This window comes from Arabidopsis lyrata, assembly GCF_000004255.2.
Source record: "Arabidopsis lyrata subsp. lyrata unplaced genomic scaffold ARALYscaffold_6, whole genome shotgun sequence".
In the NCBI taxonomy this organism is placed as follows: domain Eukaryota; kingdom Viridiplantae; phylum Streptophyta; class Magnoliopsida; order Brassicales; family Brassicaceae; genus Arabidopsis; species Arabidopsis lyrata.
Genome location: NW_003302550.1, coordinates 7,224,702 through 7,252,088, shown reverse-complemented (window position 1 = coordinate 7,252,088; position 27,387 = coordinate 7,224,702). Strand labels below are relative to the sequence as shown.

Here is a 27,387-nt window from a genome sequence, read left to right as displayed (position 1 = left end):
ATCTCTCTCTCTTTTCTCTCTCTCTTTTCTCTCTTTTTAATTATAATAATAAAAAATTATTCACACCCACACTCACACATGTGCCATTATGTATGCTCTTACCGCATACAGAGAGCTAAACCGTATTTAACTTTTCCGTACGACATTGATAAATCTAATTATAATTATAATTAAATATACATAATTCGATTCATATGTATATTTAATTATAATTAGATAAAAAAAAAATTGAAAACGGAAAATTCAAAATCTAGAAACTTGAACTAAAAACCGGGATTCCTTGCAATGATTATAATAATATTTATATTGCAATTATGAATAAGAAGTCAAAAAAGGTTCGATTCGAGAATGAAAAAGCAATGTAACTTAAGTCACTTTCATTAACTAGAGTTGCTTTTTTAGTTACACAAACACCTGTAACCCCAAAAACCACATCAAAAACTCTTCCTAAAGTTATAAGCGTTACAAAACAAAATAAATTAATAAAATTCACAAAAAATATCGTAATCATTTATATACACTACTCCAGTGTGCAACAAGAGAGATATATTTTTCACAAGCTTTCTCTCTACCTAGTATAATGTCTCTCTCTCAACTATTTCTAACGTTGCTTTTTCTTCTTGTCCTTCTTTCGGCGATAACCGCCGGAGCAACACTCCGGTTCCTCAACTGTCATCATCATCAACATCATCATCATCATAATGCAACTACCGGCAAGAAATCCCACCCGCCGGGTCATAGAGTATATCTAGTTCCACCTTCAGGTCCATCAAGAAGACATAACTTGCCAAGGATAGCTCAACTTTCCTATGAAAAACCGCCCGGACATTATCGCCGCCATTGCCGCCAGAACTAATACCTAGGTGAAACAAAGCTGTTTAAGGATATTCATGTAGTGATTTTCTACACGAATATACATAAATATATGTATATGTTCATAGTGAAATGAAGGAATGAACATAGTTTGTTTTTGCACACTGTTCATTCTTTCATTTTCCCCTCACTTCAAGACCTTGTAAAATACCAATCATTATGTGAAAAACATGTGATGGGTTGTGGTAGTATCTATAACAACTATGTTTTGTAAAATACCAGTCATAATGTGAAAAAACATGTGATGGGTTGTGTGTATAGTTTCTATAAAACTTATGTTTGTCTACTTGTAATTGTTGGAGTTAAATGAACTTATGTTCCAAGTTGTAACAATATATTAGTGTTTTTTTTTTTTTTTACAAAACAACATTACGACGTTCAACTAGTCTAATGATGGTATAATAACCGATAACAAAAAAACTGTGTCCTGATTACCAAAAAAAAAAAAAAACTGTTTGTCCATGTGTTTACCGATCGATGTGGGACTTTGAGCAGATGGACTGGTTGTAACCATTGATTATCAAGTGTTGCTAATACTGATATAATGATCTTTGTCTAGTTGATGGCTAATACGGTTCCCAAATCAAACATAGTAGCTCAATATTCACTGTACATGTATATAAAAGCAACAATCATATTATTATTCTTGTTATCATAAATCTTACAACCTTCATTGCAAATAAAATTTTCAGTTTCTTGCTTCATTTCTTCATGGATACATTTTTTTATGACTACATTTTATATTTATGAGTATAATTTTTTTTTTGAAATGATAGATAAAAGAGAATAAAGTTTTGTTGACGAGAATCCGCCACCACAAACGCTAATTTTGTTCTTATTCATTTAGAGCGATTCAAAACGCCAAACACGTGTAACCGCAAACGCTCCAACGCATAACATGTGTTGGCTGGTCGCAAGAGAACCAATCAAGTACTTGAAAAATAACCAAAAAACAAAGAACGAAAAGCTGTATATCAGTTCTTTTCTTCTTTTTGATAAAACAAACAGCATTGTCAGCTAAAATCAAATAATATAGATATTGAAGACTTTTAGTGTTTGGAAAATTTAACGCTTCAAACTTCTGAAGGAGTCTTTGTTGTCATTTGATCAACGGCATGAACCACGTTCTGAAGCTCTTCCCAAATGGCTTTGTAGACCATCCGTTGTCTGTTCACTGCAGATTGTCCCTCAAACGCCGATGATACAACATTGATGCTGACACACATTAAGCAAAACTGGTGTTAAGTAAATAGAACCATCTTATATGACAAGTTAACGTAAGATTCTATTACTGGATTACATCAAGAGCAGAATTCGGATAAGTACTACCTTATACCCCAACTTTGATGATTCTACAAAGTTAAGATGAATGCTACTTGTTGAATTTGTGATTATAATGAAAGAAAAGGAATCTAAAAATATGAATTTATCCATATCTCACAAACTTCCATAAACACACATCTGCAACTTCAGTTGTGTAATAAAGAATCATCATCAGAAGATGAAATGAGTAATTACCAGACATGACGTCCATCTCCAGACATATCTGTTACAGTAACCGACTCTGCATTCAATTGTTCTTTGATCTGTACATGAAGCCAAAACCTCATAAGTAGAGAGACATGTGTTAATAAACAGAAAAAAAGAATCGAGCTTTAATCATATAAGAGATATGATTCCTCATTAATGATCTTAGCTTAGTGATATTGATCATTTGGAGCTACTGAGAGCAATCAATCGTGTTACATTTTCCCTCCATTAACTAAATATGACAGATGTTGCCAATACCAATTAGTATGAAGTATCCAATCAATTCCTTCAAAAATTTCGCTAATTTTATAACCTATGAATTGACACTGCAACACACATAATGATTGAATTCCAGTGAAAAAAACTTGAGATTAGTTTTTATGAGATATAAAAATCTGACCTTTTGCTCCATGGATTGCATAAGGGTTTGATCAATAGAACCAGCATCATTGATTTGAGAGGATCTGGTACTGAAATTGCGGCTGCGAATGTCCAAAACACCAAACCCAGAAACCCTATTGCCGTAAATCGACGACGGCGCAGTCTCTTTACGAGACAAAACGGCGCTTACACATCTCGAGTTGGTGATTCTCACGAGAGGAGCTGAGAATGAAGCGAAAGGTCTCTTTGAAGATTGAAAAAGGAGATAAAGACTCGCTCTTGTGGAAGAGAGAAGAACGTACGGACGAGTTGTCGCCATTAAGGTCTGAGCCATTGCTTGAGAGACTTGAGAGCAAAAAAATAAGAAAAAAAAAGAAAGTTTTGTGGCAAAGTCGTTGAGAAAATGGGCTTACGACACAACACAGCTCAACTTAATGGGGTTACGACACAACACAGTTAAAATTAATGGGCTTTCGCGGTTTCAAGTAGTTTTAAGATTTTTTTATATATTCCAGAAAAAAAATTGGTAACAAATAATGTCAGCCGTTGGATCGAATCCTGAACTTGGATCAATTGAACAACACCGCCCTTGGGAATTGGTTTCTCTCTTGTTTGCGATAAATTCTTCTCTCTTCCTCTTTCAATTTTCTGAGTTTCTTCGACAATTGAGAGGAAGAGAGACGACTCGAGATTATGGCCAACGATACTCACACCGATGACTTAGACGAGCTTCTCGATAGTAATAATTTCACTCAAACGATTCTAATTTCATTTGATAACATGTTCACCAGTTCTAGGTGATTGGTGAAAAACGTTTTTGTTCTTGTGATTTATCTTTGTGGGTTCGTTTTCTTATAATTTAGAATTCTGCGTCTTTCTCAGGTGCCTTGGATGATTTCAAGGATCTCAATCTTACTCAAAGGTTGCTCCTTTTTCTTATAATCTCTGTCTCTCTTTAATTGTTATATGTGCCATGTGGTTAGCTACTTAGCTCTATATTTCAGATTGTGGTTACATCAGTACTAGATTAGAGGTTTATGTCATGTTTTTGGTGGGAATTGTGGTGTTGATTAGCGTTGGAGTTTTGTAGAAATGGAGGGGTTAAGAAAGAAGAGGGTGGTAAAAAGGAGACAGAGTCATTGCCGAGTGGGGTTCAAGGTCTTGGAATGGGGTTACCAGATATGAGGAGTAAGAAGAAAGGAAAGCAAAAGATTGCTAAAGAGGACCATGTTACTGAGGCTCTTGATAAACTCAGGGAACAAACCAGAGAAACTGTGAAGGGACTTGAGTCTTTGTCATCGAAGCAGCAGCCTACAGGTTCTGATGATGCTATGGTCGAAGATTGGATCAAGCAATTTGAGGATCTTGCTGGGTCTAACGTAAGTATACACAAACTGAGTTGTTACTTTTTTTACCCGCTATCTTGCTATATTTATTTTTAACTTAGACTGCTCTGATTAGATTGTAGGTGATATTCTCTCTTGGAATAAAGATAACTAGTTAAGTTTGATCTCTTTGTGTGTGGTGGATTTGATTTTCTTGGTGTTAACCTGAACTCTTACTATCTTTTTCTTGTGTGTTTCAAGTTTTATTATGTTCCTGCTTCTTTTTCTTCTTCTTCTTGGTGTTCATAGCAAAAATTGTGATAAAAATATCGAAAAAACTACACTTGAAGATGAGAATTAGTGTGCAGAACCACTCTAGAGAAGTCTAGATCAAGAGAAGTTATTCTTATGCTTTATGAAATTCATATTTTACATGTTTGAGTTTAGGACTTGGAGTCAATAGTGGACACGATGATGCAACAGCTATTATCGAAGGATATTCTTCACGAACCAATGAAAGAGATTGGTGCAAGATACCCGAAATGGCTAAAAGAGCATGAATCCAGTCTAAACAAGGAGGAATTCGAACGTTACTCGCGCCAGTATGAACTAATCAAAGAACTCAACTTGGTGTATGAGAACGAACCAAACAATTCGACCAAGATAATGGAGATTATGCAGAAGATGCAAGAGTGTGGACAACCACCGAGTGATATAGTGCAAGAGATGGATCCTGGGTTTGATTTCGCGAGTTTGGGCCAAATGTAGGTCTTCTTCCTCATTGGAATCTCTGTGATCTTTAAATACCAATGGACTGAGTTTTGTGTATACTTGTTCACAGGTCTCCGGACATGCTCGAGTCTTCACCAGATTGTTGTGTAATGTGAGGGAAGAGTTAGAACTGTTTGGCCTTGTCCAGCCATTGGAGAATGGAAACCATGTTTTGTTTCTCTTGTGCATTGTACAATGCAAAGCTTGTTTTAGTTCCTTTTTAACTTGAATACCAAAGTTATTCTCTATTGGGTTTCGGTTCTGGTTCTTTTGGTTAGTTCAGTCTAGAGAATAATTTTGAATCTATACACACGAATTCATAAATTCACTGAAACATTTCGCATGCACAATAATTGAAGTGTCCTATGTAAGGTTTGTCACGTTAAATCATAGAGGATAGAGCCAAAGAGGCATCATAGAGCAAATAACTTGTATGGTTTTATGTTTGTTACTTGTTATAATCATAGTACGACCACACATGGTGGTCCAATAATAATCGTATTGTGTTTGTGTACAACATTTTTGCTAGACTCCTAGTGGGGTTTTAAACATGTGTTTAGCGACGAAAAAAAAACGTGTTTAGTCTGAAATGGATGTGTCCGAACTGTTTCTAACTAAGCCGAAACAAATGATATTTCGAAGCTTACATAAACGGAAACAAGATTGTAATCCATTTCAATTTCAAGATTTTGTAGATTGAACAATTTCTAAATCCAAAAACCCCAACGGAAAAGTGGATCATACATCATCATCATTATAAGTTTTATAACCATAAAATCTATATCACCAAAAGGAGCTGCAAATCCCTCCACCCGTAATGTCCGGGTTGCTCACGTTTACGGTTCACCGGAAGAAGCCGGAGTTAGTTTCTCCGGTAAAACCAACACCGAGAGAGCTCAAACTCCTCTCAGACATCGACGACCAAGAAGGACTAAGATTCCACATTCCCACTATCTTCTTCTATAGACATAACCCTACTGCTTATTCCGATCCGGTCGCAGTTATTCGGAGAGCCTCGCGGAGACGCTGGTTTACTACTACCCGTTTGCAGGTAGGCTCCGGGAAGGACAGAACCGGAAACTTGCCGTGGACTGCACCGGTGAAGGCGTTTTGTTCATTGAGGCTGATGCTGACGTGACACTTGTTGAGTTTGAAGAGAAGGATGCTCTTAAGCCTCCATTCCCTTGCTTTGAAGAGCTTCTGTTTGACATACAAGGTTCTAGTGAAATGCTCAACACTCCTTTGATGCTCATGCAGGTCAGTTTCACATAGTATCCATTTATAAAATACACAAATAGAAATAAAGTTCGGTTTACGTTTCTTCGAATGTTATTAATGAGTTTTATGTATTCCAAAGAATATTTTTTTCCTATTTTGTTATAACAACATGAAAATAATATGATAGACTTCACGTTATTAGACTATGATTAATGGCAAGTTCTTAAAAAAATCTTAAGTTGGATCTTAACAATAAATGATTAAAATTAAATCTCAATTAAGCTATTATTGCTAAGAAAGTTTCTTAGCTAAGCAACAAAAACATAGTTAAGATCCATATTTTATAAATATATTACTTAAATATTCGTAAGATTTATTTCTAAGACACTATGGATAATCATGCTCTTAGTTATTACGTGAAATTTATTAGAGAGCGATGTAGCAACACTAATTTTGGGGACGGTCATATAATTTCGTGCAGGTCACGCGCTTAAAATGCGGCGGTTTCGTCTTCGCCGTCCGTATCAACCACGTAATGTCGGACGCCGCCGGTCTCAAGCTCTTTCTCAAAACGATGTGCGAGTTCGTGCGTGGTTATCATGCGCCTACGGTTGCTTCGGTGTGGGAACGTCACTTGCTGAACGCCTGTGTCCCGGTGCGTGTGACACACATGCACCGGGAATACGATGAAATGCCAGCAATTGGTACGAAAACAGCGGTGGGGACAATCTGGTAGGCCGGTCATTCTTCTTCGGTCACGGCGAGATGTCCGCAATACGGAGGCTCCTCCCACCGAATATTGTCAACAGTAGCACCAATATGGAAACGCTGACGTCGTTCTTATGGCGTTATCGCACTGTCGCTCTACAACCCGACCCGGACAAGGAGATGCGACTCATATTCATCGTCAACGGGCGTTCTAAACTTAAAAACCCACCACTACCTCCAGGATATTACGGAAACGCGTTCGCAACCACTAGGGAACTAAGTAACGAACTAAGAAACCGTTAGAGTTTGCTCTGAGACTAGTAAAAGAGGCGAAATTGAGCGTGACAGAGGAGTACATGCGATCGCTTGCAGATCTTATGGTGATAAAGGGAAGACCAAGCTTCTTGTCGGACGGAGCTTACTTGGTATCTGATGTGAGAATTTTCGCAGACATCGATTTCAAAATTTGGGGGAAACCGGTTTACGGAGGAATTGGTACAGCCGGAGTTCAGGATTTTCCCGGGGCTAGCTTCTACGTTTCGACTGAGAAGAGAAATGGTGAGATAGGGATCATTGTACCGGTTTGTTTGCCAGAGAAGGCGATGCGAATGTTTGTGGAAGAGCTTGAGGGTGTGTTTAATGGTCAATTTGTATTCAACAGAGGAAGCAAAAAGCTCTAATAAATTGATCATGTCTTCTCTGTAAAAACTACCTTATTGATAACTTCAATGCAATGATTGTCTTAGTAAAGAAACTCGAACTCTCTGTATCTGTTTGCATTTGTTACCTGGAGATTTTTGAAGATTGAGAACTGATCAGATTTTCTAAGATAAAGGGGCGTATATTCTTGTTATTATAAACAAGACTCTAAATGGATTCTTGTATTTGGACCAGAAAACAACAACAAGCACCAGGAAAATAATAGACAATGTAGAGAAACCAAGTACCTACATTGTTCCATGCCAATCTTAGGAGGAGTGAGTGAGGTTAGACAAGGCAGAGGTGTCCAAAGCATTGAATTCCTTCACTGCCGTAGCAACCACAAGGCCTAACTTCACTGCATCATCCTCACTCTGAGCCTGCGTCCAATTGAATAATTCCAGTGAGAGTTTAGACACTGAAACTAAGTCAAGCTTTATACATATGTTTACCTCGATGTTAAGGGGAAGAACAGGATCGTGTAGAGAAAGTCTGAGAAGAAACCATCCACCAAAGCCCGAAACACGGATCTATTTTTTTTTTTCAAAAGAGATGAAAAGATTTATACTACTATGTAGTGGAGGCAGATTTTAGGGAACTCATATATCTAACACTCACCCCTTCATAGTTAACTGGAGCTCTTTTAAGATTTGGATTTGTTTCTATTGAGTTCGACACGTGTTGCAGGACCTTCTCTCCATACTCCCGGAAATCACTACCATTTTCACTAATTAGTGAAATGCAATTAAAAAACTAGTCGAGAACTGAAGCAAGTCATCAATCATACCTTCCTTTAAGGTCGGGGTGATTCTTGTCAATTTTAAGCCTCAGTTCTAAAGCCACTTTGGGCTCCTCCAGACCTTCAACAAGATCTGTTAAAACTTTGCTGCCACTCCCTTGACCAGCAGCTCGGGCCGCAGCCAGTTTATTCAAGATTTTTACCTGCAAATGGCAAACTTCAGTTTCTTTTTTCTGTTCTTCAAACCACGAAAATCATGTACCTGAGAAAATAAGCTAACCATGAGATACGCCCCATCGTCAAGCCAATGGTTTTCTTTTAGAGCTCCATGACCACTGGTTTCTATAGCCAGATGTGATTCTTCTCCAACTGAGTTCTGCCATCACATCACAACTTATGTTTCAGATAAGGAACATCAACTGTCCATAAGGCGGAGCATTCTTTTTCTGCCAGAATGTATGGTTTCTCTGTCTAACTCAACTGCAACTTAATAATATACCATTTTCTATACACAACACTCTTAGACACTGTATCAATTCTAACACAACTTAAAATAGCTAACAACAATTGGCACCAAAGCATGAGTTCTCGAAAGATATGATCATTTATTACCAAGCGAATAGCTTCATCAATGACATTCTTGTAACCTCTTTTGAACCTGTGATGCTTTCCGCCTAAAACAAGTTTGGGTCAGTGAAAAACTCACAGAGAAATAAACAACATGGTGGTAAATTGTTGACATACCAAGCTTCTTTTCAATAAATGAGGTCAGACCATCCGAAGTGACGCTGTCTGTAACAATAGTTGTGCCAGGGTGCTGGATGGACAAGGAAAGAACATCAGAACACAAAAAACTGTTAATATACAATAGATGTGATACCCAATGACGGTAGTGGTAAAATGGTTGGAGCATATCTCACTTCCTCTAGAACAATGGCTGAAAGCAAGGCAATAAGACGATTACGGTTGAACTCACGGCCAGTTGAATCCACAGCAGCAGACCTTCACAAAATTCTTTGTAAGAGGCAATCTAACAAACTCTTCTAAGTAACACAGATAGCTGCAGTTGCTACCTATCAACATCAGTATCAAAGATGATACCCAAATCAGCCTTATTATTAAGAACAGCCTTGGTTATAGCTTCCATTGCCGACTTATCTTCCGGATTAGGGATGTGATTTGGAAACATACCTGATATCCAAAAGGTTTGATCAACTATCAATTAAAATAGGCCAAGATATACTCATACGCATAGATAATACCATCTGGTTCCAGAAATTGACTGCCAGAAGTAATTGCTCCTAAAGGCTCAAGCACCTTGGCCTGTCATGTTTCAGATTACGAAAAAATCAACTCCAGACAGGTCTAAAACAACAAACTGCCTGAACAGACAATTCAGTTTCAAGTCACTGAAAGTAAGAAACATAAGAATTGGACTTACAGCAAAAAATCCTCCAGCTCCATTTCCAGCATCAACAACTATATGAAATCCCTCTAGAGGCTTCTCTAAGAATCAGAAACGCCATAAATGAAGCTCGATATATTAGCAGCAGATAATTGGAAGTTCAGAACTTTACTGATTATGCTAAGATTCGTGAAAAAAACTAATATCTCAAAGGAGTAATACCTAAATCTCCTGCTGCTCTCCGAACTGCCTTTACAAGGCCAGAGGTGTATACTGACATGTAGTCAACCTTTGTAATAGAAGAACTTTCTCTTTGTGATTTCCTCAAATTTTCATCAGAAAGGTTCTTGTAAATATCTGCAGCTCGTTCCAAAATGTTTTTGATATCAACCTTCCCAAGCCCTCCATCACTGGTAAAGAACTTGAAACCGTTCCTGTTGTAAGGAAGATGGCTTGCTGCTCAAAATAAAAGCATAGTACCACATGAAGTACAAGATAGAAAAGCATCACTAAGTGATGACTATTGACTACTATAGAGAGAAAGAAACTACTTCTTATGAAAATCGAGATCAATGAATTACCTGTTATCATGATAGCCCCATCAGCTGGGCACAAGAATGTCTCATCATCAGTCAATGTGCTATTAAACATTGCTGGTGTTGATGCTAATCTGCAAAAAAAAAAAAACATAAACCAATATTCAAAAGATGTGCTTCAATAAGTTATATAAGAAATGTGATTCAAACAAGCATATGACCCCTCAGCACTACACTCAAGAGAGTTATATAAATTCTTGATTGTTGCATTTCTTCCAGTAACAAGTGAGAATATAATTTTGTAAACATGTGGCTGTTATAATACAATGAACTTTTCATTTACGTCTGTTGAGGAATGAATATAAATTGAATATTCTAGAACAACAAAGGCTAGTCATCACTCACCCGAACTGAACAACATCTAATCCAGAAACACCAAGACCTCGAGAAACCGCCTCCTACAAAATAAACAATGGAATTGCCAGTAGATAAATTACTTATCCATTCCCTAAAGAGACACTGTTTCCACAAGTGCAAAAACGTCTTGGGCTAAAATTGAGAGTAATGAGAAATGTAGACCAATTGCTTAAGAGGTTAAAACTTAATGTCTCCACATGGAAAACGTCCCATAAATCAAGGAATTAGATATATTACCAGCAAGGTTTGAGCAGATATGCGAGAGTCATGGCCAACAGATACTCTCAAACGCCGGGATTCAGCCTTTTTCTTGTGTAACAGCCATTGCCCAAAAGCAGCAGCTATGGCTTCAGTCACTGGTTCAGGAAGGCTTACAGATTCCCCCTCAACCCCAGGGACCGCTACACCCCGAATATCGCTGGGGAGTCAACAGCGAACGTTAATAAACAGAGAGTTATAGTAATGATTAGCTGGTAAGTGATGTATGGTTTACCTGCCGTTTTTAAGCTTCAGAAAATCAGTTTTGTCAAGAGATGGCACAGTAACACTTGACGAAGCAGCTGCAAATGAAAGATCCAAAGTAAGGCACCCATTTCAACAAGAAAAAAAGATCTAAGAAACACCACATCTATTTGCCAAGCAACATAGGGAAACAGTACACAAATGCAGGGCTATAAAAATGTTGATGCCGAGAAAAAAAAAAACTAAAGAAGCCTAGAAACGGACCATTGCAGTAAAAAGTTCTTTGCTTTGAAAGAACAGTCTGGTATTTAGAGAAAGAGTGGGCACGCATGGAAGAGTTGAGGTTCAATGTAAGCTTCCCTCTTCGACAGGGAAGTAAAGCAGACATGAATGGGTCAGGTTCTCTTTGGTATCGTGTCTTAAACTGCTTATTTTGTAGGTAGCAGCTCTGTACTACATTTAAGTTTTGGAAAACCTTCCCTGGAAAAAAAAAACCGCACTTTTTCTCAATTTCAAACATAAAACTTGCCGGAAATTGATGGACAAAAAGGTGATATTGAGGAAGAAGCTAGCAGGTTTGGTAATCCAAAAAGGAAAACTTCAAAATGAGACAGCAGAACAGAGTCGACATTTCTACAGACAATTTCCCATTCTAGAATCATTATGATTTGAGTTTTTTACATCATCGAACTGAATCAAACTCCGAAAACACCAAAACATTAGGAATTTTAAAGGATCCAACTTTGGAAGCGTGACTACAGAAATCGAAGTTAAGAGATCGACTTATGAAGACTGAATAGTATAAAAGCAATTCATTTAAAGAAAGTCTACCTTCCATTGGAGAGACGATAAAGAGCTCACGAAATTCAGGCGACAGGAACGATGATGTTAGTTTATTTCTGTTTCTCTTTGAAGATGAACAAGATTGAATCCTGATGATTCTGTGTAGTTGTTGGCAAAAATACGTTTTGGAGCAAATGGGCTTAACAAACATAATGGGCTTTTTCTCGCGAAAGTTATTTGAGCCATTCAAAAGATTTTCGTTTTTTGTTTTTTAAACTCAATTTTAAATGGAAACTGTTCTCTTGAAGAAAACAAAATCTAGGATCAATACAAACTAGCACAATTTACGATAATACCAACCGTCCACGTGGCATCTCTTCCGGTCCCAAGAACACTCTCACTCACTCACATGATTTCACTGATATACCCTTCTTCGTCCTCCTCTCTGTTCCAAACCAAGTACTACAATAATTCTTCTCTCACATTTCCATGGAAGCTAAATCCATCGCGACGTCTCTCTGCGGTGACCGTGTATTGATATTCCCGACTTCTCCTCGCTCTTCTTTCGTTTCTACATCCCGGCTCTCTCGCCTGCCTCTCAAGCGTGCGTCTATCGGTGGTGCTGCCTCTTGTTCCGGCGTCAATGGTTTGACTCGGTGGAATTCGATTGTTTCGACTCGCCGACTCGTTCCTGTTCGTGCTATTGACTCGGAATCAGGCTCGGACTTCCCTCACGAGAATCAGCAGGTGAGGTTTTGAATTTTTGAGCATATGAATCGCATTTGACGAGTGAAGAAGGTCTCTTCTCTTCTCGTTTTTATACTGAGAAAAACGTATTATGAATTCGTCGAATTATGGACGGACTCTTGAGTTCTAAAACTAAATGTTAAACTTTGTTGTTGAATATTTTTGATTTTGGGTTTTTTTTTTTCTCAAAGGGAAATCCATGTTTGGGGAAATTTAAGGAATACCAAGAATGGGATTCATGGACGGCCAAGTTCTCCGGTGGAGCAAACATTCCATTTCTCATGTTGCAATTGCCACAGATTATCCTCAATTCCCAGAATCTTTTGGCGGGAAACAATACCGCTCTTTCTGCTGTCCCATGGCTGGTAATGAAGATGCTATATTACATAGACCAGTTTGTTTTTAGGGAATTTGGTGGATATGTGACAGATAGAATTTGTTTTTGAGTACAGGGAATGTTGACTGGTTTGTTAGGAAACCTTTCGTTGCTTTCTTATTTTGCAAAGAAGAGAGAAAAAGAAGCAGCTGTTGTGCAAACACTGGGAGTGGTCTCTACTCACATTGTGCTTGCACAGCTCACAATGGCTGAAGCAATGCCTTTGCAGTATTTTGTTGCCACTTCAGCTGTTGTCACCATCGGTCTCATATTGAACTGTTTGTACTATTTTGGTAAGCTTAGCAAAACTGCGTGGCAACTGTGGGAAGACTTTATCACTATTGGTGGACTCTCCGTTCTTCCTCAAGTAATCTCTCTTTACTACTTCTTTCCCTTTTGAGTTTTGGGTTTGCTCCATTGACATGTATTCCAAAGGCATTATAGTAGACACTTGTTTAATTAGTTCGACACTTCCGAATTTGAAATTGCAGATCATGTGGTCAACTTTTGTCCCTCTTGTACCAAACAGTATCTTGCCTGGGACAACTGCTTTTGGTATTGCTGTAGCAGCTATAATTATGGTACGCTTTCGAATACTTTTTACTTTCCCCCCATAATTTTATCTGTAAGTAATGTGTTGACATTGGTTAGTCATATCAGTCACTTTTAGCCTCTAGGAGATTATCTTGAAACCTTTTTAACAAGTTGTCATATTATTAGCTTGGGTAATATTGTAACCATTACTTTACTGGAACCTAAGCTATTGACAGAATCGTTGCTGGGGGAACTGAATTGTTTTAGAGATGCTTACTGCATTCTTGAACTTTGTGGACCTCGATGTAGCATTGAGCTAACTGCTGGATGCCGAATCTTTTGCATTGCAATTTCACTTCAGTTTGTTATTGGGCTTTATGAAGAAAAAACACCATGTCAGGAAATAGGAGTTTTCAGTTATAGAAGAGGGAAATGATGACCTTGATGCTTTTTCTATTCTGTATTAGGATTCTCTGACATCTAATTCCCGGTTTCGTAGATCCTTCAAAACAACTGTTAAGTTGTGTAGTTGTTTATCTGGATGAAGTGTTCTTCTTTTCTCTTAACTACCTGCTGGTAAGAATGCAGGCTCGAACTGGGAAACTTTCAGAGAAAGGTGTTAGGTTTGTCGGATCTTTATCTGGATGGACAGCAACTCTTATGTTCATGTGGATGCCAGTTTCCCAAATGGTATAACAACTCATTTCTTCTCTCTTTCTTTGAACTTTCTCCTAAATGCTCTTTGCCTATTGGATATCTGATTTTCTTCCACATTTCAGTGGACAAATTTCCTAAACCCGGACAACATAAAAGGCTTATCGTCAATCACAATGTTGCTCTCGATGATGGGAAACGGGCTTATGATCCCACGAGCACTATTTATCCGTGATTTGATGTGGTAAATCTAAGCTCTCTCAATTCGAAACCTTCCAGCTTAAACTATATTCACCCATAGTAACATACCACTTGATATTCATTAAACCGTGACGCAGGCTCACAGGTTCGCTATGGGCAACTCTCTTTTATGGATATGGAAATATCCTTTGCTTATACGTGTAAGAACCCTTGCAAACCTCTCTTGAATGGTTTTTGTCGCAAGTAAATGAGTTTATCGATAATCCGGTATTCCCACAGGGTAAATTGCACCAGCAAGTCATTCTTTGTGGCGGCTACAATTGGTTTGATCTCATGGATAGGTTGGTTACTTCACAGATACTCTCTCTAACATTATCATCCTTCCAATTTATATTTTTCTTTTTTTGCCATATATCCAAGTGTGAGATGTTCATAAATCACTGTAAACACTTTCTTTTTTTTCCCTCATTTTTGTGGAACAGGATTGGCTTTGTGGAGAGATGCAGTGGCTTATGGTCACAACTCCCCGTTTAGATCTTTGAAAGAACTCGTTTTTGGACCATAATGAATGAGTGAGTGTACACGCCAATACGCCATAAACGCCGTTTGTTCAAGCAAAGTCCTTAGGGGTTTACATGTATTTTTATTCTTTTTCCTACGTTGTATAAAACGACTATTTTGTGTAATTTCATGTATTTTTTTTTTTACTTGAATCATATAGTACTAAAATAATTATTTATATCTACCAATTTTTTTGATATTGAACGCAATGGTCAAAAATCAAAATCGGAACATTCTCGGTTCAACTTTGGTTATCGTTTTCCCGGTTTAGTCTGTATAGTTGGGCTAAATAACTGTGGTCTTTAATCACAAAAAGGCCCGATTATATTGGCCCAGATAAAATCAAAAGCCTCTTTCTTCTCTCACCTTTAGAGAAGAAGACGAGCATTATTCACGGCGAAGAACATTTCCCCGAAAAACCCTAGAATCCCAAAATAGAATCCCAAAAAGAGAAAGAAAGAAAAAATGGAGGACACGAAGCCACCACCATTGGGAGGAAACAATCCTCAGCAGCAGCAGCAGCAGCAACAACAACAACTTCTCTATCAACACCAATTACAACAGCGACAACAACAAATGCTTCTCTTGCAACAATTGCAAAAACAACAACATCAACAACAGCAACAAGCAGCAATGTCTAGATTCCCATCGAACATCGACGTTCATCTCCGTCCACCGGGTTTGATTCAGAACCGACCCATTAATCCTCCGCCTCAGCAGAATCCTAACCCTAACCCTAATTTGGGACAACATACACCGAATTTTCAACAGCAGCAGCAGATTGCATCGAGCCAGCAGATGATGCAGCAGCAACAACAACAGCAGCAGCAGAAATTGATGAGGCCATTGAATCACATCGAGCTTCAATGCGCTTATCAGGACGCTTGGCGTGTTTGTCACCCGAATTTTAAACAACCTTTCTCTTCTCTTGAAGATGCTTGCGAGAGGTTTGTTGTATCAATTCAATTATCAAATTTTATATCTATTTTTGATAGAATTCACATCGTGGAAGAGATAATGAAATCGAAGCAATTAGTATAGTTTTGCAGTCTCAATTAAACATTGATCTATCTATTAATGATTGGCTTTAATGATCTATCACATTTTCTGGGTTCTTAATACGTTAGATTTAAACATTGATGCTTTGTGTTGTCCTGTTTGGTATTAGAATGAGTACTATATCTATGTTAGTCTTTTCGTTCAACTATAGCTTTGTGATTATAGATTAAAGACGGGATCTTTGTCTACTTGAAGCATGAGTTCTTGAATAGGTATCTTTCTTTTTTTGAGTTTTGAGAAACATTACTGAGCTCCGTGGATATTACTAATTATTACCTGTCTTCTTCCATATCTGCTTATTGCCTTGTTTGAACATTCTGTATACTGTGGTCATTACTCACATTTGTGTTCTCCTACAATCTGTGCAGATTATTACCATATCATGTCGTAGCAGATTACGAAGCAGAAGAGGATGATAGAATCCTTGATTCAGACCCAACAGGCCAGGCCTTATCCCGCTCTCAACAATGGGATAACAACATTGCTGCTAAAGTTGCTGAATTCACAGCAACGTTTGAGAAACAAGCCCTAGCTTTTAACATAATAACTCGAAAGCGAGCAATGGGAGAATTCAGATCTGAGGAAAGGTTGATGGTAGAACAAGCTTTGCTACAAGAAGAAAGGAAAGCGTTGTTTGAACTGAAAGCAGAAATGGATAGGGAGAAGGCTGGCCGGGAGGCTCAGGAGGCTAAGCTGCGGATGGCGGCTTTAGCTCAAGCTGGACAGTCTCAATCACATGCTGAGATAATGGCTCGTAACCCATTGAGGGCTAATGCGGTTGGGAATCAGGGCAGTAATATTCAGCTTAGCCATGAGATGGGAGAGCAGGGACGTAACATGAACCCTGATGAGATGATGAATGGATGGGGAAACAACAGTCAAAGGGAGGATAAGGAACCTTCAGAAGATTTCTTGAATGATGAGGAGAACGAGAATGGAGAGACAGGGGAACAAGAGAACTGGCGTGAAGCAGGGGAATTTGATTTGAATAGCCGGTAAATGACCAAGGTGAAGACTATTTGCAGTCTCATGTATTCGTAACTGGAAAGGAAATTACAGCTGCTCTTGATATCACTCAGATAAGTAGATTCAAGCTGCTATATATACCGGGTTCAGGTCAAGTATATGGGTACCAGATGATGGTTCCAAGTAAGCATTGATTATATCTGTTTAATGTTTTGTAGCTTAAGTTAGATGTGTGCATTACATGTTGATGATTAGTGTCTTCATGATACATGGAGATGGAGAGGCTGGTTATCTATAACCGAATCTTGTAAAAGGTGTAAGAGATTCAGATAATAAAGCTTAGTAGCTAAGATAGTTAATATATATGTAAGTTACTATTACAGAATCGTATTGGCCATGTATGGAATGATTTGTTTTGTAATATGTGAAAAGATTGTAATAGTTGGACGGGTTTAAGGTTCAGGTGGAGGATTTTGCATACTTATCATTTTTTTTCCTTAAGAAGATAATATGAAAATGAGAGTAATATATATTAATGCTTTAGGGTTCTCAGCAAAAAGATTGTGTTGACTTTGTGAAGGTAATACAAAATCGTCATCGTTTCTTCTGTCTGCCATGGAAACACAGAGGACGAAGCTTACGAAGGGAAACGTAGAATAACTAAACAATTCACTAATCCTAATTAGACATTTATTGTAACTACTTTTATTCTCTCTTAGCTTGAATCAGAAAATATACCTCAGAAGATTTTGAACCATTGGCTTGCAGGTTCACAAGTAATATCTCCGGTCAAACACTTGCAAGAATTAGCAACAACATTGTTATCTGAATCCACGTCTAAGCATACCAACGAACCATCATTAGTCTTCAACGACAAATGCATCTTTGTGGCCGATATTTGCATAATCTTTGTGCATTTCTTGCCAAGTTTCACACTTCTTCCCACCGCAGTTTCGCCTTCTAAGCAAGATTTGTGACCGCCTTTGATCTCAAGTATGCCTCCATGAGAATAGCTCCAAGGTTCGCCCTTTGTGCACGGACCTAACATGAGCTCGGACTCATAGCATGATGACTTTCTCACTAGGCAGAGTCCCGTTAACGGATGGAATATTTTCTTGTGATGATTGTGCTTTATACCGGGTCCTGTTCATTAATTTACATCAAAGTTCTATCAATCGTGTATCACTATATATCTGATTAAATTACTAGCAAGATTTATTTACCTTTGTGCGGTGGTTGAATGACGGAGAGCCTTCGGAGATAAGTATAGTTATGAACATTGTGCCAATTCGCATCTAACATACCGTAAGCTTCAAGTACACCGCGTTTGCCTTCGCGGAAATAATAAACTCCCGTAAGCGCCCAAACCGCCCAATCTATATCTTTTTCAGCCGCCCATGCCAACATGCAACTCATGTACCTAATGGAATGGTTGATAAAAATAATGTAACCGTTGGTTGTTTATACCGCAACTTATACGTTTGCGTTTACATAAAATAAACAAACAAAATGGGTAACGCGCTAAATTGTTTGCAAACGTAAACACAAACTCAAACACATAATCAACGCTTTAGTTTTTGATAACTAAGACAATTCTTCCCACTAAGACCACTCCAATGTATTTTCCTATTTTTAGTTCTATCTCTATAATAGAGGTAAGTTTTCTCTATTTTTACTCTAATGTGTTTTTCTATTTTTTCTTCTAAAAAGTTTAACTCTATTTATAGTGGGAAAAAATAGAGATTCTCTATTCTCACCTCTATATATATAGAGGATCTCTATTTTTTCCTCTATAAATAGAGTTAAATTTTTTTAGAGGAAATAATAGAAGAATACATTGGAGTAAAAATAGAAAAAATTCACCTCTATTATAGAAATAGAGATAAAAATAGATAAATACATTGGAGATGGTCTAATGTGTATTCAACCAAGATCTAAATGTAATTAATTGTATACATACCTGTTTCCTTCAAAATCCCCACCTCTTTGATCGGTCCCAAACTCGCTCAAGAACAAAGGAAAGCCTTGTTCGAGAACGAAACCACCGGTACGATGCTCCTTAGCGAACATTTGGCTGCAAAAGTCGTTGACATTGTGTGACTTCCATTGACCAGTACCGTCAGTGAAAGAATACCAATGAAGCTCCAAGACAAGTTTTTTCTTGAAGCTAAGATTCACTGGACGATCTTGTAAGAAACTTAGGTCAGCGTCAAAATTAAGCCCTGAGAGTATGACCAGTACGTTAGGGTTTGATGTGTGCACTGCTTCTGCTCCTTTTTGCATGTACCTACATGTGAAAAAATAAAATAAAAAACATTCTTATATTTTTAAAAGGTTAGAATCAAGTTAATTTATTATTTTCCATGCAATTATGCGTAATGCATTGATTCTTGATTTCTTGTTAATTAAATTGATGAACATTGGATTCCCTATATCAACCAATATACATATCAATTTTGGTTTAGATGTACTTGTACTTAACTATTATTGTGGATTTAATTATTTATAGCACAACGGAATATAATCTGTTAAGATCTATAACAGACATACATAATTAACGTGATAGTTATTAATTAGCGTGCATTAATTTCCTTGGCCTTCAAGCTTCACATGGGCATTATGATAAATAAATAAAAATGGAATTTATATACGTACTTGTACCAATCTTTTGCTGTATGATTGTAGCCTCTAAGTTCATTCCTCAGGCTCATACCAACAACGTTGTTCACGTTCATAAAGATTGTGGCCATCTTCTTAAGACCCAACATCCATAGATCGGGGTTGAATTTTGGGTCGCCAAAGAACGCGTCCGGGTCATTGTTGCTGCAACACCAACCCGGTACGGTCTTGTGGTTGTCAAGTATCACCATCACATCATGCCTCCCAAGACTATACACCACAGCCTACACAATATGTTGCCTTGCGTTAGAAGATAGCATATACTCAAAACAAGTAGAATGTGAAATATATCTTTGTCATTACAAAGATAATCAGATCTGAAAAGAAATGGAAAAATAATCATTGCTATATAATAGAAAATGTTTTAGTCATATATTTTTTCAGTCACAAATCACTTATTTATTAACCATGGATTTTCAACTGAAAATGAATGGAACAGTTCATGTTTTTTATATCATCTCCCAAACGGTATAAGATCCTAAAAGTTTTTATTTAAGTTAGCTGTAAAATTTATGTATAAGGAAATGAAAATATTAGAATCACATGATTAATTATGTATATATACCTGAAAGGCATTGATGAGAGGAATATTGACAATGGATGGATTGTGAGTGTAAATCCCTTGAAGCTCATGATCCAATCCATATCTCTCAAATGATTGTTTCACGGTAACATTAAAGGCTAAAGTGTCATTAATCATTAACTCAAGTGGCCAAGTGAGCCTAACACAATTGAAGCCCATGTCTTTTATCTTCTTCGATATCGAATCCATTGGCTGGCTGCTCAGCCCCTCGGCTACCACTGGCTTGAGGTGCGAAGGCCAATTTGCGCAAGCTAGCTTCACGCGGTGGCCCTTCTTGTTTACGATCCATCGCGACTTTGTGAATAGTGGATAATCTGTCGCTAGGGTTAGAGATATTGATGACAAGAGTAAGAACAAAACGAGAGTTAAAGGAGAGATTGTTTTTGCCATGCTAATTTCGTTGTGACTATGTTTGAGGAAAATCATAAAGTATATATAGAGAGTGAGATCAAGGGTTTTGTCACAATGATAGGGGATTTGTTGAGTTTTTTAAAAAAGATAATTGACTAAATATTCCAGGCTTAGTTTGATGATAGGTTTCAAAATGTAATTAAATGAGATTTTTACGGAACATTGTGGATAAATATCTTCTTACCACACATTTTGGATATATATACATGTTAAAACATGCGGATTATTTACAGTGTATTTTTTATTTATTTTTTGTATTGTTCGAATAATTAAGAGGATAAGTCAATGGATCATCCGCCTGAAATGTCGAGAAAGTAACTTGAGTAACATTTCAAATGTATCCGGCCATTAGATAATCTCCTTGTTTATTTGTTTTTCCCAAAAACTTTTCAATATATCAACGACCGAACGATAATATATGTAGCTTGTGTATTCATTCTCTAATAAGTAATATAAAAATAATAATAAAAAAGTAATATAAAATATCTCGAATCTTTATTTTATAAAGGTTTATACATTTTCAGATTTTCTTCATAAGATGGATATTAATAAATGTGGGTCTACAGTCAATATACGTTTGATTCGCTCCGTTCGATATGGTTTCTGCATTCGGAGCCATTTATATAGTTGTCTAGAAATCTATGTTTATGCTTTGTTTTACTCTATTATAAAAATCTTTTCTGTGTGTGAGTTATCATGTTTAAAATTCAATTTACACAAAAGAATGAAAGAAAGAAAGAAAAATAAAATAATAAGAAAGTAACGTAATGTTGTGGACGTCTCGTAGGCAATGTCGACTGCCGCCACATGTCGACCGTGAGGTTGGTCACGTTGTCTCCCTAACTGCAATACTTTGAGCTGTACTTCTTTCGGGACCTCTAATTTTTTTCCCAATTTTTTAACAATATTATTTTTATACCATTTCGGCAAACCATTTCAAAAAAAAAATATCAATAAATTTTGTCAGTAAATTTATCTATTTCTGTCATGTTTATTAGTATTAGTAAAAATCTTGTTATTGAAACAAGATACTTGAAGAAAACGGCCAATTACTTTGGGAGTTAACAATTTGCTTTGCTCAAGTTATTTCAAGAAGAACTGTTTGGGTTATGAAAATAGGTCATATCTACTGCAACACTCATTTTAATAATTCTAGAAACTTGAAATTCAACATTTAGTGGGAATTAAAAAATGGTTTACTTAGACTATGACAGTCCCCCATTGGACCATTAAACAAAACTACACGCCCTTATCGAGCGACGAATTTTTTGTAACTTGGATCAGAAATTCAATAAAGTTATAATAATAAAGAGATTAATAATACAAAAAAAGTTACTAAAAACGAAATACTACTAATAATAAAAGAAAGAGAAGAAGAATAGAGAAGAAAACACATGCGAAATTATAATGGCCTGCCTCTCTAGTCTCTTCCTTATCTCTTTACTTACACTCTCCAGGTCCCTCACTTCCCTCATTGGACCTCTCCTCTAACTATCTCTCACCGTCTTCTTCTGTTTAAATTCGTCTCCTTTCTTTCCACAATTTTTGCCTAACCAACACCAATTGATTTCAATCACCATACCCAAAAAAAATTCAACATTTCTTGACGATGAAACGAAGCCATCAAGAAACCTTCGTAGAAGAAGAAGCTCCGTCAATGACGGAGAAGCTAGAAGGTAGTGGTTGTGGTGGTGGAGACGATAACATGGACGAGCTTCTTGCTGTTTTGGGTTACAAGGTTCGATCTTCAGACATGGCTGATGTTGCACAGAAGCTTGAACAGCTTGAAATGGTCTTGTCCAATGATATTTGTCCCTCTAATAATGCCTTAAACGACACCGTTCATTACAATCCTTCTGATCTCTCCGGTTGGGCTCACAGCATGCTCTCCGAACTTAACTACTACCCGGATCTCGACCCGACCCGGATTTGCGATCTGAGACCAATCCAAGACGACGACGAGTGTTGCAGTAGCAGTAACAGCAACAAGAGGATTCGACTCGGTCCTTGGTCTGACTCGGTGAGCAGCGACTCAACTCGTTCCGTGGTCCTTATCGAGGAGACCGGAGTCAGACTCGTCCAGGCGCTAGTGGCCTGCGCCGAGGCGGTCCAACATGAGAATCTGAGCCTCGCGGATGCTCTCGTGAAGCGCGTGGGATCACTCGCGGCTTCTCAAGCGGGAGCGATGGGGAAAGTCGCCACCTACTTCGCCGAAGCCCTAGCTCGTCGGATTTACCGGATTCATCCTTCCTCCGCCGCCATTGATCCTTCCTTTGAAGAGATTCTTCAGATGAACTTCTACGACTCGTGTCCTTACCTCAAATTCGCTCATTTCACGGCCAATCAAGCGATTCTAGAAGCCGTTACGACGTCGCGTGGCGTACACGTTATCGATCTTGGGCTTAATCAAGGGATGCAATGGCCGGCGTTAATGCAAGCCTTAGCTCTCCGACCCGGCGGTCCACCGTCGTTTCGTCTCACCGGCGTTGGGACTCCGTCGAATCGTGACGGGATTCAAGAGTTGGGTGGGAAGCTAGCTCAGCTGGCTCACGCCATCGGCGTCGAATTCGAATTCAGTGGTCTAACGACGGAGAGATTATCCGATTTGGAACCGGATATGTTCGAGACCCGACCCGATTCGGAGACTTTAGTGGTTAATTCGGTTTTCGAGCTTCACCCGGTTTTATCCCAACCCGGTTCGATCGAAAAGCTGTTAGCGACGGTTAATGCGGTTAAACCGGGTCTCGTAACGGTGGTGGAACAAGAAGCGAACCATAACGGCGCCGGTTTCTTAGACCGGTTTAACGAAGCGCTTCACTATTACTCGAGCTTGTTCGACTCGCTCGAAGATGGTGTTGTCATACCTAGTCAAGACCGAGTCATGTCGGAGGTTTACTTAGGGAGACAGATTTTGAACGTGGTGGCGGCGGAAGGAATTGATCGGATCGAGCGGCATGAGACACTGGCTCAGTGGCGGAAACGGATGGAAAACGCCGGGTTTGACCCGGTTAATCTCGGGTCAGACGCGTTTAAGCAAGCGAGTTTGCTATTGGCGTTATCTGGCGGCGGAGATGGATACAGAGTGGAGGAGAACGACGGAAGCCTTATGCTTGCGTGGCAGACGAAACCGCTCATCGCCGCATCGGCTTGGAAACTCGCGGCGGAGTTGCGGCGGTAGAGATTACGTCATACGAGGTGAAAAAAAAACATAGGGAACTTTTTTTATTTTAATATAGATAAAAGAAATAAAATTTGCAAAAACGTGACCTTTTATGTTTTTGTTTTACTTTGACGTACCCCACTAGTTTCGTTTTATGACAATTTCGCCCGAAATATTCTTTGCTTTTACTTTTGGGACCCAGTTGGTTCGTTGGTCGTCGAGCGAGATTCGAAAATGAGGAACATGTGTGCATGTAACAGCACGAGCTAGTGTTTTGATTGTTTGAATAAAAGCGAAGAAGCGACGTTATTTTTATTTTTTGTCAACGAATTGACGTTATTTAATTTCACCCAAAAGATATATACAAAATGACGCATAGAGGCTAACGTTTTAGGGAGATGATGATGATGATGATGATGATGATAGAAGTAAAGAAGCTAAACCTCACTTGAGTATTTTTTTCTGAAAAGCCGGAGTCCAAACTCTACTTTTCGGTTTTTGAGGTCTTCATTGTCAGCTTTTGATCAAGTGGGTGAAACCGTTTTGCTTAGGAATGTGTAAAAGAAAACTAAAATCAAATCTTGAATACATTGGGGAAAAGAAATTAAATGTTTAGCTATATAGTACTAATTTTATCACCACTTTTGAAAAATACATGTATTCACCGAAAGATATGTAAAGTTGGACCACACTCTCATTCTCTACACTCACTTAAACTTAAAACATGGCAATGTTTCAATATGTCTTGGAACATCTTCAGACTTGTCATTTCTTGATTTTACCCGTAGCAACACTTCGATATATATCTTGATAGTCAAGACTAAAAATCCGGACAATCTCTAAGGTATAAAACACATTTCAACTTTGATTATATACACATACAAGACTGCTTTACAAAGAGGAACATGAGCCCCAACTCTTTCTACTTATATGCATAATCATATATCTATATTGTATTACTATTTATGGAACAATATCTTGTTTTATAGATAGGGGATCATTTCGTTGTATATATGTCACGTGACAATGAGCAAGAGAGGAAGAGATCTTTTACTTGGAAGAGACAATAGGAAGCACGGTTCACGATTAAGACAAGCTCGGTTTTTTGGAACTGGAGATGCATGTTCTTGCAAATGCCTCAAGCTCTTCTGCATGGTCACTTTAACCATTTCAGCGAGCATCTTCTTCTCTTCACCGCATTGATCGTCTCCATCAGTGTGAGAGATTATGTCTGACCCTAAGTTTTCTAATTAATGTGTCAGGCTGAAACTCTGATCTTGGGACTCCTTGAGTCTCTTAACAAACAGAGAAGTCTTTTAGCCTTTGTTCGAGATTTCTATGTTCCTTGTACTGTGAGCTCTAATAAGCTCGGTATTACGCCTTCACTGGGAATTGGTTCTCTATATTTACTCATGCCGCTTTGACACAATGTCAATAACGCACCTACTGCGTGTTCCCGACCTTGCAGCGTCCCATTCTCAAGGAAGTCAAAGCCTTTCTTGATTCATCTGAACACACTAAAGATTCAATCAGAGAACAACATTTTTTAGCTGTTTTAGACGATTCATTACTTGATTTCAAAAGGTTAAGTATTGAACGGACCGGTTTTGCCTCTGATATCATGTTTAATGTATTAGTGACTGTTGAGAGGTTGGAGAGGGCCATTACTGCATCAGCCTTGGACTGTGGGCTTCCATGCTTAATGAGTTTGACAAGGTGAGGAATTGCACCATAAGCACCGAACCGATGATAGGCTTGCTGGTTTGAGATGCGGAAAGAGTGAGCAAAGATGCAGCAGCATACTCTTGTAGAGTTGTAGTATCTGATTGTAAGAAGGTGATGATTGGCTTTAATGCACCTGATTCAATGATCCTGATCTTATTCCTGAAAATATCAGTAGAAAGGAGGTCAGAATTCTCATAGGAGAAAGTTCTCTAATATCAAGCCTTGCTAGAATTATATATTATAGTGTGTATAGTAAGTTCAAAATATCAAGGTCATTATTAGATCCCTATCAACTGGTTAGGTTCATTCATGGGATCCATCTGGAAGAGGAATGTAAGAAACAAATTCTGACTTATCTTGTAATATGTTCTTCTGCTTGTTTAAGAAATAAAGGGGTAAAGATAGGAAGAGGAGCTAAAATCATTCGTTCTTGTGATAATGTGAAGTAAGAAAGAAGGAATAAAGAAAGAGTATCCAATCCAATGGTAGTGTGGCATTATTCTATTCCTCCAAAAATGGATGAACCTCAAATTTCTTTAATGAAATTTCAAGAAAGTAATTACTTCAAAAGGAAAATAAAGGAGATGAGAAAAAAACTTTAGAAGATAAGAGTATTACACCAAGCAAACAAAAAGCCATTAGGCATAAATAGATTCCCTTCAATCTACCAATCCAGCTTCTGATGCTTATCGTTTGATGGACTTATCCAATTACAAGAGACCGACCAAAAATATATGAATTGACACCCAAAGATTACAGTTGACAATTTCTCATCGAAAATGGAAATTTGAAACAATGACATCACATCATGGAAAAAGACGTGATCGTAAATTTATCATGTGTGAATATTGCAATAACCTAGATGATGAATAATAAATCCTTTTTCCACGTTCTGAAAACGTAGTTCAGCTAAAAATATGTTCGACGTGTCATGTGTGTTAAGGTTTAGGTTAGAGTCTATCCGCAATATATTAATCTTTTCGAGTAAATATATTGATGAATTTATTTTATTTTATATTCATTGAGTCAAAATATTTGTATATGCTAAAAGCCTAAACCATATTATAAAATTTAAATAACAAAACAACTATATGACTGTTTTGGTTCTCTTCACCGTTAAAGCCCATTTTTATACCTTTTAAAGACAAACCATTAGTTGTTGTGGTGTTCACAAACGAAACGAACTAGTTTCCTTTTCAAGAATAATGATCCATTGATCCATTGTTGGAACTTGTTTTTGACAAAATGGTTTTGACCATTGTTACGGTGGATTTTCCGGTGAAGACGTTCATCGGAATGACCGGTTCTTGGGCACGATAAAATCGTTGTTGCGAGCACTACGTGGTGGTGTATTGGAATGTCAAAAACGGAGTTCGTTTGAATGAGAAATGGAGGTCCAAAGTGGTTAGCTTGCTAAGCTTGGAATTTTAACTAAATGTTAATTGGACCACTTTGGAGGTCAAAGGAGAAACTCAAACACATATGGGTTGGATTTGGGATTTGAGATTAATAATATGGGCTTGTAACCCATTAGTTTATTCTTGTTTGCCCTAATCCATATTGAATTATGTTGTTGACTAATTTAAAGAAATATCTCCTTGATTGATTTTGTAACAACCTAATTAAGTCTCATGAATTAAGGTTGGAATCAATTTACGACATTGACGTTAGAGAATCAAATTCTCATAACTCACATATCCTCCTCTTTATGGCATAGACGTTGAGCTTTTAGTAGAAAGTCAAGCCTTTGTCTTCTCATTCTGATCATCGATCAAAGCATAAAAAATCCTTCTCTTCTTTTTTCTTCTTTTTTGTTTGTGTCTGAGAGTACAACACAAGACTAGTGTTCGTTTAGCTTTTGATTTGAGTGTTGCAATCAAAAGG

General features: G+C 37.9%; 8 protein-coding genes and 1 long non-coding RNA gene across 16 annotated transcripts; 5 read left to right on the top strand and 4 right to left on the bottom strand.

The window, feature by feature from the left end:
• Positions 1-1,685: 1,685 nt before the first annotated feature.
• Positions 1,686-3,131, bottom strand: LOC9309904 (protein BOLA4, chloroplastic/mitochondrial). The gene is made up of 3 exons (XM_002871726.2): positions 2,804-3,131; positions 2,392-2,459; positions 1,686-2,088 (listed from the first exon to the last, which is right to left on the bottom strand). The coding sequence occupies exons 1-3, from the start codon at positions 3,116-3,118 to the stop codon at positions 1,947-1,949; spliced, it is 525 nt and encodes a 174-aa protein (XP_002871772.1). The 5' UTR covers positions 3,119-3,131; the 3' UTR covers positions 1,686-1,946.
• A 203-nt stretch (positions 3,132-3,334) lies between these two features.
• Positions 3,335-5,208, top strand: LOC9309903 (peroxisome biogenesis protein 19-2). Its single transcript, XM_002873790.2, has 5 exons — positions 3,335-3,523; positions 3,667-3,706; positions 3,875-4,163; positions 4,557-4,873; positions 4,951-5,208. Exons 1-5 carry the CDS (start codon positions 3,478-3,480, stop codon positions 4,994-4,996), a joined length of 738 nt encoding a protein of 245 aa, XP_002873836.1. The 5' UTR covers positions 3,335-3,477; the 3' UTR covers positions 4,997-5,208.
• Positions 5,209-5,299: 91 nt separating this feature from the next.
• On the top strand, positions 5,300-7,560 carry LOC9307841 ((Z)-3-hexen-1-ol acetyltransferase). Its single transcript, XM_021022750.1, is given in 5 exon segments — positions 5,300-5,890; positions 5,893-6,137; positions 6,580-6,816; positions 6,819-7,091; positions 7,094-7,560. Coding segments are annotated over 5 exon segments (1,341 nt in total). The 5' UTR covers positions 5,300-5,697; the 3' UTR covers positions 7,487-7,560.
• On the bottom strand, positions 7,438-12,009 carry LOC9309902 (phosphoglucomutase). Of its 7 annotated transcripts, none has more exons than XM_021022747.1 (19): positions 11,896-12,009; positions 11,329-11,544; positions 11,096-11,162; positions 10,840-11,020; positions 10,591-10,643; positions 10,231-10,319; positions 9,872-10,105; positions 9,686-9,750; positions 9,507-9,567; positions 9,318-9,435; positions 9,165-9,246; positions 8,989-9,061; positions 8,857-8,918; positions 8,525-8,620; positions 8,293-8,447; positions 8,124-8,220; positions 7,958-8,035; positions 7,754-7,885; positions 7,438-7,593 (listed from the first exon to the last, which is right to left on the bottom strand). In XM_021022747.1, the coding sequence occupies exons 1-18, from the start codon at positions 11,900-11,902 to the stop codon at positions 7,775-7,777; spliced, it is 1,845 nt and encodes a 614-aa protein (XP_020878406.1). In that variant the 5' UTR covers positions 11,903-12,009; the 3' UTR covers positions 7,438-7,593; positions 7,754-7,774. The 7 variants fall into 7 exon arrangements, with proteins under 7 accessions (XP_020878406.1, XP_020878405.1, XP_020878404.1 ...); XM_021022746.1 differs by having other exon boundaries at positions 7,758-7,885; XM_021022745.1 differs by having other exon boundaries at positions 7,440-7,593; positions 7,754-8,035.
• Positions 12,010-12,163: 154 nt separating this feature from the next.
• LOC9309901 (maltose excess protein 1, chloroplastic) lies at positions 12,164-15,102 on the top strand. The gene is made up of 9 exons (XM_021022751.1): positions 12,164-12,594; positions 12,786-12,959; positions 13,047-13,337; positions 13,462-13,551; positions 14,093-14,194; positions 14,284-14,402; positions 14,497-14,559; positions 14,639-14,700; positions 14,842-15,102. Exons 1-9 carry the CDS (start codon positions 12,337-12,339, stop codon positions 14,922-14,924), a joined length of 1,242 nt encoding a protein of 413 aa, XP_020878410.1. The 5' UTR covers positions 12,164-12,336; the 3' UTR covers positions 14,925-15,102.
• Positions 15,103-15,300: 198 nt separating this feature from the next.
• LOC9307840 (putative uncharacterized protein DDB_G0271606) lies at positions 15,301-17,407 on the top strand. Its single transcript, XM_002873787.2, has 2 exons — positions 15,301-15,867; positions 16,348-17,407. The coding sequence occupies exons 1-2, from the start codon at positions 15,386-15,388 to the stop codon at positions 16,976-16,978; spliced, it is 1,113 nt and encodes a 370-aa protein (XP_002873833.1). The 5' UTR covers positions 15,301-15,385; the 3' UTR covers positions 16,979-17,407.
• A 49-nt stretch (positions 17,408-17,456) lies between these two features.
• Positions 17,457-20,943, bottom strand: LOC9309900. Its single transcript, XM_002871724.2, has 6 exons — positions 20,190-20,943; positions 19,601-19,848; positions 18,906-19,232; positions 18,169-18,365; positions 17,684-18,088; positions 17,457-17,555 (listed from the first exon to the last, which is right to left on the bottom strand). Exons 1-5 carry the CDS (start codon positions 20,631-20,633, stop codon positions 17,685-17,687), a joined length of 1,620 nt encoding a protein of 539 aa, XP_002871770.2. The 5' UTR covers positions 20,634-20,943; the 3' UTR covers positions 17,457-17,555; position 17,684.
• Positions 20,944-22,015: 1,072 nt separating this feature from the next.
• Positions 22,016-24,093, top strand: LOC9307839 (DELLA protein RGL3). The gene has a single exon (XM_021022416.1). The coding sequence runs from the start codon at positions 22,228-22,230 to the stop codon at positions 23,794-23,796; it is 1,569 nt and encodes a 522-aa protein (XP_020878075.1). The 5' UTR covers positions 22,016-22,227; the 3' UTR covers positions 23,797-24,093.
• Positions 24,094-24,378: 285 nt separating this feature from the next.
• On the bottom strand, positions 24,379-26,537 carry LOC9307838. Of its 2 annotated transcripts, none has more exons than XR_002331318.1 (2): positions 25,381-26,537; positions 24,379-25,295 (listed from the first exon to the last, which is right to left on the bottom strand). It is a non-coding gene; the product is annotated as an uncharacterized LOC9307838 (long non-coding RNA). The 2 variants fall into 2 exon arrangements; XR_002331317.1 differs by having other exon boundaries at positions 24,379-25,286; positions 25,381-26,534.
• Between the last annotated feature and the right edge of the window lie 850 nt (positions 26,538-27,387).